This window comes from Elgaria multicarinata, chromosome 14 (assembly GCF_023053635.1).
Source record: "Elgaria multicarinata webbii isolate HBS135686 ecotype San Diego chromosome 14, rElgMul1.1.pri, whole genome shotgun sequence".
NCBI lineage: Eukaryota > Metazoa > Chordata > Lepidosauria > Squamata > Anguidae > Elgaria > Elgaria multicarinata.
Window position 1 is genome coordinate 33,759,726 of NC_086184.1, and position 14,639 is coordinate 33,774,364.

The 14,639-nt window shown below is 49.8% G+C and overlaps 1 protein-coding gene across 3 annotated transcripts in view; it reads right to left on the bottom strand.

Annotated features, from left to right (window-relative positions):
* FCSK (fucose kinase) overlaps positions 1–13,351 on the bottom strand; it is a 31,427-nt gene extending 18,076 nt beyond the window's left edge. Inside the window, exons 1-7 of one of the 3 annotated variants that reach the window (XM_063141527.1) lie at positions 13,290–13,351; positions 12,268–12,384; positions 5,473–5,624; positions 3,063–3,113; positions 1,861–1,986; positions 804–876; positions 307–404 (exon numbers count right to left, since the gene is read on the bottom strand). In XM_063141527.1, the coding sequence (XP_062997597.1) occupies positions 307–404; positions 804–876; positions 1,861–1,986; positions 3,063–3,113; positions 5,473–5,624; positions 12,268–12,346 (579 nt within the window). In that variant the 5' untranslated portion in view covers positions 12,347–12,384; positions 13,290–13,351. Of the gene's footprint in view, positions 1–306; positions 405–803; positions 877–1,860; positions 1,987–3,062; positions 3,114–5,472; positions 5,625–12,267; positions 12,385–13,089; positions 13,110–13,289 lie in introns of those variants that run through there. The other 2 variants (XM_063141528.1, XM_063141530.1) reach the window with 2 other exon arrangements.
* Positions 13,352–14,639: the final 1,288 nt, after the last annotated feature.

Sequence of the window (14,639 nt, forward strand, 5' to 3'; positions counted from 1 at the left end):
CCTACCAGGCCTAAAGGGACATTCTAAATACATGTGGACGAGAAACCCAAGATGCGTGTTCTCCAATACTTTCTGGAATTGTACAGACAAGCTGAAGAGTCTGCTTGAATGCAGACCCCGGAACTGAGCAGGGGGTTGGACTCGATGGCCTTCTAGGCCCCTTCCAACTCTACTCTTCTAGAATTCTATGAGAGAATGCTGTTGGGGATACTGTAAGAGCCAGAGGGCCTCCTGCCTCTGGATGGGAGTTGCCTGAGGTGCCCCCAGGTGCCCCTTGCAAGCCTTTGGGAGCCTCTGATTGTGTACCTGGGCGTCAGCAAGGTAGACTCCATGGTTCCGGGCATAGGAGACACTCGCGGGCACAGCAATGACTCTTGCGCCTTGGAATCCCTGCCAATTGATCTCTGAGAGGAGGGGAGAGGGAAAAATCCGGTTCTAAATTGGCTTTGAAAAATCTCATCCATCCTGATATAAAAACCAAGGAAACGTCTTAAAATGATTCAGGGAGAAAGACACAAGCAGAGGGAAAAGAGAGACCATGCAGAGGCACAGGGAGCGCAAGACACAGGGCCCATCCCGGCCTTCTCTTTGCCTGGCCCTCCCCGGACAGAACTATATTTATTGTTCATATAACAGAGTAGCTCACAGCAAAAAATCAAACAGATTAAAGTTCAGATGAAACACAGATTAAGACATGTTAGGGCTCCTTTGGGCCGTTCCTCCAAAGAGGGCTGCTCCCTGCCTGCGTGCCACCACCACCACCTGGCCTGGGTGACTGCCCTCCCACCACTGGGCAAGCTCACCTGCCATGGTAGGGACTGTGAGAAGCATGTCAGTGCTGCAAACCCACACCCCAGGTGGGGAGCCCCGGCAGACCTGAAAACGGAAGGTACAAAAAGGCAGGGTGAGCCAGCCGGAGCAGGCCCCAGCGGGGAAGGTGCCCACGCGGCTCCTCCAGAGAAGAGCCTGGCAGAGCAGGCCCTTCTGAGCCATCGGCCCCAGGACGTTACTCCAGGGCCCAGCACAGTCCCACGACACTCCAGGTATTATTCCACCGTTTTTCTTTATTATCTATCTATTGAATTTCTATACTAAAACCAAACAAGGCAGTTTCCAAAATATTCAGAAAATAAAAGCCATAATCAAATGAAAAAATTAGTAAACCATTAAATACACCCTTAAAAACCATATCAGCAATAGAGCCTTGTTGGTGCTGTAAGCCCTGTCTATTCCTCTCACTCCACCCCAGCCACACACCAAAACCTGGCCACCATATTAAAAGATACAAACACCTGCAGGGTTAGCTTTCCCCCTGGCCACCAGCAGCACCCTGAAACCCCACAGACACCCTGCTAATTCCATCTGCAAATTTCTTTAAACACCGAGCAGAGCTTTGCATTCCTGGGCTGAGTGTGGATCTGTCATACAGAGAGTTTGGGAGTCTGACCATATCAAGGCTGCTCACCCAGCACTCAAAGGATATTGTTTTTAAGTGTCTTAATCTTAAAGACACTTAAATGTTTATTTAAAACATTTGTATCCCACCCTATATCATTCAGATCTCAGGGCGGCGTACAGATAAAAGCATACAGTATGAAACAATAAATATGCACAGTTAAAAACAAAACAATCCATGAACCAAGTTAAAACAATATATAATTTAAAAGTAGTAAAAGCAGTTAAAACAATGTAAACCGCTCAGAGAGCTTCGGCTATAGGGCGGGATACAAATGCAATCAATCAATGGAGCCCTTCAGACTGTCCTGCTTGAGTCAGGTCAAGTCAGGAGGCCTTGTCCACAGTTTCAGTGTCACCGTCAGACCTCCTGGGCCTGGCAAGAGTAGGGCTGAGTCCACTGACCTGGTGCATCAGGGTTGTCAGGAGATGGTCCAGGTTGCAGGTGAGCGCCTCAACCGGGGCAGCAGAATCCTCCAGTGGGAGGCAGGTAAATGCTCGGCTGCAGTCATCAAACAAGAAGTCCCGGCCCTGACAGGAAGAAGGGAGATGTGGAGCAGTAGAAGTGGCAGGTCCCCAGGGCGGCGGGGGGTAGGTGGGCTGCAGCCAAAGCTCTTCCTACATCCTCTACCACCGGGGGGGGGGGGGGTTGGGGGTGGCCCACGGGAGTTCCCCAAGTAGTCCTGGCCCACCAATCGCTGGGTGGTTTCCTCACTTTTGCATGTGTTTCTCCTCCCACCCCCCGCCTTCTAAAAGGTTGAAATGCCTCTCCTAAAAGTCACTTGCTGACTGTAACATTGTTCCATCCAAAGTGGGATTTTATCCACCTCCAAAGAGGCCCTCTTCCAGGTCCAGATCTAAACCCTGGGTAGCATTTCCAAGTGGTTAGACTACATGGGGAGGAAGTTCCTCTCTTAGGTTCTGGTTAGAAACCTCAAAAGGCCACAAGTACAGACCAAGATTGACAACGCGTGAGATAAAGGAGCGAACAGAGGATACCTAAAAACAGCAAAGCGAGCCAACAAGCCCTCCTCTTGGCTAACCTGTGCCTCTGTGACCTGCCACTGCAGACGACACCCCCAGGAGGGTCTCTGGTCTGGGGCCACACACCACCCAACCTCCAACACAGCCACCGCTCTCCCGTTTATCCCCAGGGGCTTCCAATCCCTCTTATAGGGCCAACTGGCCAAGGGCAATGTGCTGTTCGGCATGTATGCAAACCACGCTCCGTGCCTCACTAACAAGGGCAGTGAATAATCTGAAGGGAGCACTTGGTTCCAATGCCGCCGGTGAGAAACTCATAAAGAGAGAGCACCTAAATATGGCCATGAAGCCCGGCCCCACACCACACTGGCAGTGAGAACTTCAAGCCACGAGAGGCTGCCGTGGTTGGTATTTTGGCTCCACCTCCTTTGCCTTTGGCCTCCAAGAGCTTCTTCGAAATGGCATTTGTCTCTTGGGCTGGAAGAGGCTCAGCAGCACCTCTGCTCTGCTAGACGGTAGGAGATGCCTGCCTGCTCTTAGGCTGACCCCTGAGGCCTCTGCTAACTGGAGTACCCCACCAGCCCCAGTGCAGCCACCCCTGCCTAGCCCTTCGCTGAGCTCACCATGTGAAGGATGAGAATCCAGGCCTTTTGCAAGACATCAGAGGTGACTACCTGGAGGGGATATAGAGAAGAGCTCTTAGAGGTAACTCACGGCACTGGAAATCCTAGGGTTGGAAGGGGGCATTTTGGCCATCACAGCCAACTCCCTGCTCAAAGCATCCCTGACGGATGGCTGCCCAGTCTCTGCTTGGACACCTGACCATTGGCCATGCTGCCTGGGGCTGATGGCAGGACCACCGGTCCCTCCCTCCTGCCCTAGAGCCCAGAGCCCAATCCCTCTTGAAGGAAAGAACAAGGCTATCAGGCTAGAAGAGGGACAGGCCCCGCCCTCCACAAGCAGGGAGGAAACCAGAGGAAGGGAATGCTGGAACTTATACCACCAAGTCAGAACAGCGGCCCACCGACTCTGAATTGCCTACACTGCCTGGCAACGGGGTCTCCAGAATTTGGGGCAGGGGTCTTTTCTGGCCCTCCCTGGAGTAGCCAGTGGCATTAAACAAGGCTGCCTCTTGGCTCCACTTCTCTTTGTTTGTTAATGACTCTGCTTTACAGCGGAAAGATTTCTTTCTTTCTTTTTCCAGGGAAACCTTGAGAAAGGAACTTGCCTTTTCCTCTCTATGCTGATGGCATGACCCTGATCTCCCATGCTCAGATTGGTCTGCGCAGGTCATCATCAGCTTTGGTTCAATGTTCTAAAAATTGTTTTATCTATTCATTATGGGAAGATTTTGAAACCTAAATGAAAAACTCCCACTCTATCAGAAAAGTTTCTTTGTACTGATAGTTGGTCATTATAAAGCTTTGACATTGATCAACAACTAAACATAGTATTAAATTTACAGTCACTTTCTTTCTTTCTTTCTTTCTTTCTTTCTTTCTTTCTTTCTTTCATGACACTTATATACTGCCCCACAGCCGAAGCTCTCTGGGCGGTTCACAAATAGAACCGTTATTGAAATAGAAACATACATCTCAGTTTTCTTACAGAGCAGAGACTTGGGGCTTAAAATTTCTTCTGATATGGAGTTCTTTCAAAATAAATTGTTGAGAATAATTCTTGATGTACCTAAATGTACCCATATTCCATTTTGATGACAGATCAAACCCTTTATTTATTTATTTATTTATTTCTTACATTTCTATACCGCCCAATAGCCAGAGCTCTCTGGGCGGTTCACAAAATTATTATTATTATTATTATTATTATTATTATTATTATTATTCAGAATCTTTCATTACTAGCTCATGGTAGTTTTTCTTTCAAACACTAGACTATGTACATTGTGTGTTTTGAAGCAAACAAGGAGTCAAGTCAGTGAAACGTTTAATTTGGTTCCAAAAATTCCTTCATCAAATTCAGCATTCTGGTGTTTCTCTAAAGTTTCTTTCTTCTTTGAATCCCCTTTCAGTCATACGGGTTTTTAGAGCTTGGGTTTACGTTTGCACCCAGTCGGATTTATGTGCTTTTACATGCAATAATATGGGCCCGCAGGTATGCAATGATTACATTCAAGTTTGAACATGAATACTATTTGTAGCTTATTTCTCCTCCTACTCTTAAAACAGCCTTAACTTGACTAAGATTGCAACAGATGCCAATTACCGTTTTACAGTTTGTTTTGGGAAAAGACGATTTCAGATTCTGCCCTCCTGGCAGCGGCTCTGTAGCGAACACCCTTCGCTGTTTAATGTATTGCCCTATTTATTCTGCAGCTCCTCCTAAGCGTTTGGCTCAGCTCTTGAGGGGGAAAAGCTCATGGGCCTGAAAACCACCTCTCTGCCGGCTTCTCATAATCGGGTGGCCCACAGGGAGCGACCAATTTCGCCCTGTCAGTGTCCAAAGTTTGAGGAATTTTTCCACATTTTCGGCAGTGTGACAAATACATTAGATCCTTTATTGCCACTGTGGATATTTTGTTTTGTTGTAATTACCATTTCTATGTCTGAAGCAATAAGGACAGAGACACTGACTGACCTGGGCATGCCAGAATTGAACCCGGGGCCGGGCGTATGCTCACCCATCATGCTCCGGCCCTTCCCCAAAGGGTGATGCACAATTGCTACTTTAGGAGTTTTGTGAAGCCGAACGGTTGTAACTGAGATTCAGAGATATTCTCTGGCTTCCAATAAGTACAGGCACGTATCTTCTTCCAAGGGAACTTAGAACATAAAAGACGGTTATGTGAGGTCTGTTTGAGCTCTAGCAGCCACTGTGCAGAAAGCGGATTTTGTCTCCTCTGGCAAGACTGGCCAAGAGCTGAAGGCGGGGAGACCGCTACGAGGCAGGAGCCAGGCAGAAATGAGGAGGGGGCTACAGCCGCACGTCTCCTCAAGAGCCAAGAGACTCTGGGGATGTGTGCGTGCCGAGGGGAGGGGCTTCAGATGCTGCGGCTGGCACGTGCTCACTCACGGTACAGCCTGCTCGAGCGCTGAGGTGTTCGGCTGCCACCAGGAGAGCATTGAGGGTGGCTCCTCCGCTGCCCACCTCGGCCTTGGGGTCTTCAACAGTGAGGAGGATGGGCTGCCGACCCAGGGAACCACGGTCCCGGCGGGCCTCGAGCTCTGTGAGCCAAACAGAGAGAAGAGAGGCCGGTTAGTCAAGGAGGAGCCCGTGGCACAAGGAGGGGGTTGGCAGGGCCCTGGGGAAATCCAGGCACTTGGGGGTGTATGGCCTGGGGGCTTGCAAACCATGGCTGCCTGCAAAGGCTTCTGGGTGAATGGCTTTTCTTCTTTTAAGCTAGCAAACGGTTATTTTGCCTCTGTACCAGTCAGCAACGTTCCTTTGTGTTATGAGAAAGATGAATCAAAGCACAGTTACAGTGATCTCATGGGAACACCAGGTGTATTATCTGGAAGCTCTACCGAGCTGACATTCCAGAGTGGTTCAGTCTCAGACTGAACCATAACACCTTTAGAAACCCAATTAGTGGGTCTTGCCTGTGCCAAAGAAATGCCAAGTGATGCCTTGTTTATTACAACAATGTAGACTTATGCTATAGATTCTTATGATGAGAAAAACTGCTTTGTTATTAATCCACATGTATGATTAATCACTCTCTGAACTTGGGGGCAATGCCAAGTTCAGTTATACTATAACTGTCCTTGCGCCCAGGAGGGGTCGTCTTTTGTGAAGGAAGCTGTATGTGCTGAAAACTACTCTAGTAAAAAGACTGTCTCCTTGTAAGTAAACTTCTGAGTCTGGCTGACTTTGTCTCCTTGGCAACACTGAAAGACCTGAAGGTCACGGCTGGAGCTGGACAGAACAGGAGGGCACGCCAGAAAGGGCTGAGGAGAAGGTGGAGGTCAACAGAGGGGAGAAGCCAGCGCTGGGGAAGCCCCTGCCAGCCCTCAGAGGCTCCTCAGGAATCAGACAGGGGCCCCTGCGGAGGCTGCAGGTGCTCAGCCACAAGCACCCTCCCGCTCAGCTTCCATCTTGTCCAATGGGGGAAAGGGTTTTTGACTCAGGGCGCTTCCGGATGAGGCTCTTAGCGTGCTATCACCCTTCCTCACTCATGGGGTTTTATGGAGGTCCCGATCTCATCAACTCCCGTTTGGAGCCCTCCTGTGTTTTCCCATCGCTTCTTCCGTCTCTTTTCTTACCAACAGGAAATCCGTTAAGGAGGGGAAGGCAGAGCAGCTCCCCAATGTCCTTTGATCAGGAACCCTCCACCTGGAAGCACCCGAGGACCCAGGGCAGCTGACAATTCCCCAGGGCAGGAGCAGACGTTTCTTCCTGGCTCCAATCCCTTCCAGATGGAGCCGCCATTTTGGACCAGGCTTCCCCCAGGGGCCCACACCAGTTGTGACCCAGCCAGTCTGGCCACTGACATGGTGGAGCTCGACTGCAAAGATCGCAGCGCGCGTCATAAAGCAAGACGGCAGCAGAAATCATCGCCAAAGCACTGGGGTCAGTGGCGCTTAATCCTGGAGAAGTGTGCGGAGGGTTTCCGCCTCCGTCTCCATGCCAACCCAAAGCCTTCAGATATTTTAGTGCCAGAAATGAGAAGACTAGGAGGCACCAGCCCCCACAAACCTGCTGCCCTCCAGAAGGTTTGGGAACAGCTTCCATCATCCCCAGGCAGCATGGCCACTCACTGAGGCATGGTAGGGATTTGTCTGTAGTCCTGGTGATACCAGCTGTAGGTCAGTTCTAGAGTATATGCCCAATTCAAGGTGATGGTTTTAAGCTATAAAGCCTTACACGGCTTGGACCTCAATACCTGAGGGAACATCTCTCCTGACATGAACCTACCTGTACACAACATCTAAGGTCCTCCTCCTCCTCCAGATGACTACTCTGAGGGAAGCTCAGATGATGTCAACAAGGGAGAGGGCCTTTTCAGTGGTGCCCCCCCCCCCACATTTATTTATTACATTTCTATACCGCCCAATAGCCACAGCTCTCTGGGCGGTTCACAAAAATTAAAACCATTCAAAGTATAAAACAACAGTATAAAACCAGATAAAAACAGCAGCAATGCAAAATTACACATTTAAAACACCAAGTTAAAATTTATTTATAGACTGTTAAAATACTGGGAGAATAAAAAGGTCTTCACCTGGCATCTAAAAGCATATAATGTAGGTGCCAAGCGAACCTCCTTAGGGAGCTCATTCCACAGCCAGGGTGCGACAGCAGAGAAGGCCCTGCTCCTGGTAGCCACTTGCCTCACTTCCTTTGGCAGGGGCTCGCGGAGAAGGACCCCTGAGGATGACCTTAGGGTCCGGGCAGGTACATACGGGGGGAGGCGTTCCTTCAGATAACCTGGCCCCAAGCTGTTTAGGGCTTTAAATGTTAATACCAGCACTTTGAATCGGGCCTGGACCTGGACTGGCAGCCAATGAAGTTGGAAAAGGACTGGCGTGATGTGGCCAGTTATGGAACGGTCTCCCCAACAAGGCTCACTTGGCGACAACATTATCTTTTCGGCGCCAGGTCAAGACTTTTCTCTTCTCCCAGGCATTTAACAGCATATGTTGAGTTTTTAACCGACCCAGAATAGTTGTTTTAAATGGATGTTGTATGTAATCTGTTTTTATGCTTTTTATGGTTTTAAATTTTGTATATTGGTTTTTAATGTTCAGTGTTTTAATCTTTGTAAACCACCCAGAGAGCTTCGGCTATGGGGTGGTATATAAACGTTAATAATAATAATAATAATAATAATAATAATAATAACAGCAACAACTGGTTAAAGAACAGAAAGCAGAGAGATGGAATAAATGGTCAATTCTCCCAATGGAAGGAAGTAAATAGTGGGGTCTCACAGGGATCGGTATTGGGACCAATGTTTTTCAACTTGTTCATAAATCTTTTAGAATTAGGACTGAGCAGTGAAATGGCCACGTTTGCCGATGACACCCAATTATTTAAGGTGGTTAAAACAAAAAGGATTGCGAGGAGCTCCAAAGGGATCTCTCCAAGCTGGGAGTGGCCTCCAAGTGTAAAGTGATGCACGTTGGGGCAAAAAACACCAACTTCAAGTATAGCCTGATGGGATCTGAGCTGGTGGTTACAAACCAAGAAAGAGGTATTGGAGTTGTGGTGGACAGCTCAATGAAAATGTCAGCCCAGTGGCAAACTACATTAGGCATTATGAGAAAAGGAATTGAGAATAAAATGGCCAGTATCATACTGCCTTTATACAAATCTATGGTGCGACCACAATTAGAACGCTTTGTACAGTTCTGGTCAACACACCTAAAAAAAAGAATTGTAGAGCTGGAAAAAAGTGCAGAAAGGGGCAATTAAAATGATCAAGAGCCGGGAACATCTCCCCTACAAGGGAAGGTTACAACAGCTAGGATTGTTTAGCTTGGGAAAAAAAGAGACTAAGGGGAGACCTGATGGAGGTGTACAAAATTATGCATAGTGTGGAGAATGTGGATAGGGAGACATTTTTCTCCCTCTCCCATAATACCAGAACCCAATGGGGCCATCCCATGAAGCTGACTGATGGGAGATTCAGGACTGATAAAAGGAAGAACTTCTTCACACAGCACGTAGTTAAACTATGGAATTCACTACCACAAAATGTGGTGACAGCGACCAATTTGGATGGCTTTAAAAGGGGGTTGGATCAATTCCTGGAGGAGAAGGCTATCCTTGGCTACTAGCCCTGATGGTTGTGTGCTATCTCCAGCATCCGAGGCAGCACGCCTGTGTGCACAGGAGGGTGCTGTTGCACCATGTCCTGCTTGTTCATCCCTGGCCGATGGCTGGTTGGCCACTGTGTGAACAGAGTGCTGGACTGGATGGACCCTTGGTCTGATCCAGCATCCGGGCTCTTCTTATGTTCTTATGATCTGAGGTGGTAGTGACTGACCAGGAAATGGATCTTGGATAAATTAAATGCATCATTTAAAACTTGTGCAGCCCTGTGCAAAATGCAATTTCAATGTTGGGGAACTTTCTGAAAGGAACTGAAAACAAACCCCCAATAGTGGTGTATCCACACTTGTATTAGTGCATATAGTTCTGGTTACTGCTCTTCAAAAAGAATATCGTAGAGCTAGAAAAAGTGCGGAAACAGGCAGCCAAAATGATCAAGGGGCTGGAGCATCTCCCCTGCGAGGAAAGGCTGTAACGTTTGGAACTTTTTAGCTTAAAAAATGGTGAGACAGGGGAAACATGACTGAGGTGTACAAAATTATGTGTGGTATGGAGAAAGTGGATAATAATAGAAACCAAAGCTGAATGTGGGAGATTCAGGACAGATAAAAGGAAGTACTTCTTCATACAGTGCATATTCAAACTATGGCATTCGCTACACAAGAAGACACCAATTTGGAGGGCTTTCAAAGGGGATGTGCTATATAAATAAATAATAATAAATAATAATAATAATTAGACAATTTCATGATTGAGAAGACTGTCAATAGCTACTAGTTATGATGGCGATATGCTACCCCTAGTATCAGAAGAGAGATGTCTCTCATTATTGGTTTCTGATGGGTTTCCCATAAGTATCTAGCTGGCCACAGTGGGAACAGAATACTGGACTAGATGAACCCTTGGCCTGATCCAGCACAGTTCCTCTCTTACGTTCTTATGTACTGGGCCAGTGTAAGAATTACTGAAATAATGGGAAGAATTTTAGACTGAAATATGCTATACAAATTCTTACTATATTCCATACTTGCAGTCTGACTAGTAAAATGCCTTTGACCATGTCTAAAGTGCTTTACCCTCACCACTGAGTAACTGAGCCACCCTTCAGATATCTGGGATCAGACGCCACAGGACTCTCCACCATTTTATCAATGTCTTAGAAAAAATGGTGACGGGAGTCCTTATTAAATTTGTGGATGACACAAAACTGGGAGGGATAACAAAGAGCACAAAAGGTAGGAATACCATTTAAAATGACCTTGACTGAAACTATCAAAATTAAATTCAACAGAAACAAATGCAAAATTTTGCACTTGGGGAAAAATAATCAAATACACAGGTATAGGATGGGGGATACCTGGCTTGGTAGTAATACATGTAAACACGATCTCAGGATTGTAGTGAACATGAGTCAGCACTATGTTACGACTGCAAAAAAGGCTGATGTGATCTTAGGCTGGATTAACTGAATCATAGTTTCCATGCAATGAGAAATAACAATTCCATTTTATTCTGTACCAGTACAGCCTCATCTGGAGTACTCTGTCTATTTCTGGGTGATGCGTTTTAAGAAGGATATAGACAAATTGGATGGGGTTCACAAAAAGTCAGGTTTCAGTGGTGGCCAGGAGTGTATTTGCACTGTTAAAGCTAGTGCGCCAGCTGCACCCATTCCTAGAGATGCCGGACCTGGCCACGGTGACACATGCCTTAGTTACATCCCGATTGGATTACTGTAACACGCTCTACGTGGGGCTGCCTACGTAGAGTGTTCGGAACCAGCTGTAGTGTTCGGAAACTTCAGCTGGTTCAAAGAGCTGCAGCCAGATTGTTGACAGGGAGCAGACAACTCCCCTGTTAAAACAGCTCCACTGGCTTCCAGTCTGTTTCCGGGCACAATTCAAAGTGCTGGTTATGACCTATAAAGCCTTATATGGCTGGGATCCAGGTTATCTGAAAGACCATATTCTCCTATATGAGCCTGCCCGTGCTTTAAGATCTTCTGGGGAAGCCCTTCTTTCAGTCCCACCATCTTCACAGGTGCGCCTGGTGGGAACACGGGAGAGGGCCTTCTCGGTGGCTGCTCCAGTGCTTTGGAACTCTCTTCCCGGGGAAGCTAGACTGGCTCCCTCCTTGATGGGCTTTCGGAAGCACGCAAAAACTTGTTTGTTCCAGCAGGTCTTTGGAAATTAATCTGGTCCTCCATCTATGTTAATGACTTATAATTTTGTTGTGTATTTTAAACTTTTTTTTAACATTTCTTTTCCTAGGTTTTAAAATGTATGTTTTAAACTTTGTAAGACCGCCTTGAGGCCCAGTATTGGGCAAAAGGCAGGTTATAAATAATAATAATAATAACAACAACAACAACAATTCCTCCTCCCTCCCAATCCCCTTTCCTTTTGTGTCATGTCTTTTAGATTGTAAGCCTGTGGGCAGGGACTGTCAAGAAATACTTTTGTAAGCCGCCGTGAGAGCCTTTTTTGGCTGAATGGCGGCATAAAAATCCTTAAATAAATAAATAAATAAATAAACAACAACCAAGTCCTATGAGGAACAGTTGGAGGAACGCTCAGCCTGAAGAGAAGACTGAAGCCTTAGCTAGACATAAGGTTTATCCTGGGGTCGTCTCTGCCTGCTCCCGGGATCCCCTGTATGTCATTTATATGACCAGGGATGACCCCAGGACAATCCTGGGATAAACCTTAGGTCTAGTCAAGGCCTGAGAGGAGACATGACTGCCCTCTTCAGAGAGCAGGACTAGATCTAGTGGTCTGAGGTTGCAGGAGGGGAGATGTCAGGTGAAAGATGATGCTAAGAGCAGTTCAACAATGGGGCCAATGCCCTTCAGGTGGGAGGTTGGGTTATCCCTCAGTAAACAGCCAGCTCTTGGGGATGCTGAAGTGGTGAGATTCCAGCATGGAGCCCAATGGGTTGGAAGACAAGGCCCTTCCAACTCTAGGATGCGAAGAAGCGTCTCCTTCTTCAGTTAAGCCCCACTTTCCTGTACTTTCACCCTTGGCTCATGATTAGATGCAAATTGCTGGCTTGGACCTCTGTGTGGACAGGGAGGCCTTGGATAACTCAACTCACCTTTTTGGAAGGCAAACACACTGTCCTTGTGTTGACATGTTAAAAGGATGACGGTCCAGTCCACCTTGTCTTTAGCCATGAATTCAAAATAGGTGTCCTTCTCTCATGCTATTGAGCCTGCAAGGGAGGGGCATGGTCAATGAAGCCCAATGACACGATTACATGAGTTCTGCCAAGTCACAGGTGATGGCTGGACCTCTCCAGTATTTGCTACGGCACAAGGACAGGGCGGGGGAATGTCTCAGCACACCCACAAGGTTCTGGGAGCCAGAGTGCTGGGGTCGATTGAGAGCCAACACGATGGAGCGCGCAGGTGGGCAACCCGCGGCCCGCTGGCCTCCGTGTCACTCAGACCTCTTGAGGGTGGCCAAACGCCAGGAGCCGCCATGCCTGCCGCCGCACAGCCCTTGTGGACTGAGGAATGCGGGATGGCGACCAGGAGGCCTAGCAGCGTGGGAATGGCCCTGCGCATGCATTGTGCTCCCCACGCAGAGGGGCCCCAGGTCCACAACTCAGGGCGGGCTTGGGGGAGCTCGGCTGCAGTGGGGAGCCGCATCCACGCGCACCGCCCTGCCGCCGTGGTGCGTGGACAGAGCTCCTGCGGGGGAGCCGCATCCACGCGCACCGCCCTGCCGCCGTGGCGCATGGGCAGAACTCCTGCGGGGGAGCCGCATCCACGCGCACCGCCCTGCCGCCGTGGCACATGAGCAGAGCTCCTGCGGGGGAGCAGCGTGGGCAGTGCTGAGCTAGACGGACCTCTGGTCTGACTCGCTATGCGAAAGCACCACAGCAGGGGGAAGGGAACGCGCGTCGGGTGCAGACCTCCTGATTCACACGTGCCACGATGGGGAGAGAAGAGCGAGGGTGCGTGGGAGCCTGGGTCTAGCCGGGGGTCGCAGCTTGTGCTGCCTCCCCCACGCCCGCCACCCTCGGGGGCGAAAGGGCGCTGGCCGCGGGCCGGACGTTGCAGGGAGCCCCGCGCGGAGGAGCCTTTCCCGCCGCCCCGCGCGGAGGAGCCTTACCCGGGAGCCGCACTTGGCCAGAGCCGCGCCCGGGCGGCAGCCGATTGCCACGTGGGGCGCTTTGCATCCTGGGAAGCGCAGTCCCTCCGCGGCGGGAAGCGGGGCCGGGCGCAGGCCCAGGGACTACACTTCCCAGGGGCGCTTGGGCGGCAGCGCGCCGCCGCCGCCGCCGCCGCCGCCCAAGGCCTTCTCCAGCCAGCCGGGGCGGCGAGCGGGAGCCCGGTGGCGGCCGCTTCCGAGGCCCGGAGCCCGCCGGGCGCCACAGGACGCCGCAGCGGTGCTTTTGCGCCCCGGCTGGAGCTCTGCGCTCCCCCCCGCCGGCGGCGCTGAGGCTCCCCGGGGGCCCTTGCTGGCACGGCGGCGGAGCTCGCTGCCCGCGGGGAAGGCGGCGGCGGCGGCGGCGGCGGCGAGGAGGCGGGTTGTGCCTCCTACGAACAGCGCCTGCTGCGGAGGCCTTGGCGCGCTCCGGCCTCCGACTGAAAGACATGCAAAGCCGTCTTTTCCGAAGGAGCGAGGCCACAGCTAGACCTACGGTGTATCCTGGGATCATCCAGGGTTCGCCCCTGCCTGAGCACGGGATGCCCTGTGTGTCACCTAGATGAACAGGCTTGACCCCTGGACGATCCAGGGATAAACCTCAGGTCTAGCTACGGCCTCTGTTTTGCTTTCGCCTTTGACACCTCAGGACTCAGCGCTGCTCTTGTGGTGTCCCAGACCGAAGAAGCGAAGTCCTGCTTTGCTTTGCTTTGCTTTGCTTTGCCTGGTCAGAGCTCCGGCCCGTGGCGGCGACGCGGAGTTCGCGCTAGCTGTGGAGCCGCTATCCGTGCTGAAGCCCAGCTCGCCTGTGCTGCGCTTCGCTTGCGCCTCCCCTGCATGCATGAAGCCTGACATCACCGCGGCCCTTGTTTCCAACCGCTTCGATTCCAGCAGCACTCGCAAGGAACTCCAAGGGTCAGGCCCTTTCGGGTTGGTTCCATGAACAACTGTTCTGGGGCAGAGGAGCAGCCCTTTGGCCCTGGAGAAAGTTGAACCTCTTTATTGCCGCTGGAACATGCATTTATGCAGTCGATGTGGGGGTAACAGAAGCCGGCCTTTATTTATTTATTTCTCATATCTAAACCACTCAGTAATTGAAGTTCTCTGGTCAGTTTACAAAACATTTGAAAAACTAAAACACCACAGAACAGTTAAAAATATTCAATACAGATATTTAAAAGAATACAAGACAAATGCAAAACAGCCACAAAAGTCTAGAACTAGGTCTCTAAAATGCCTAGGAGAAAAGAAAGATGCCTGGCAATGAAAAGGATAAAGATAACCTCTTTGGGGGCCACAGTTGAGAAGGCTCCC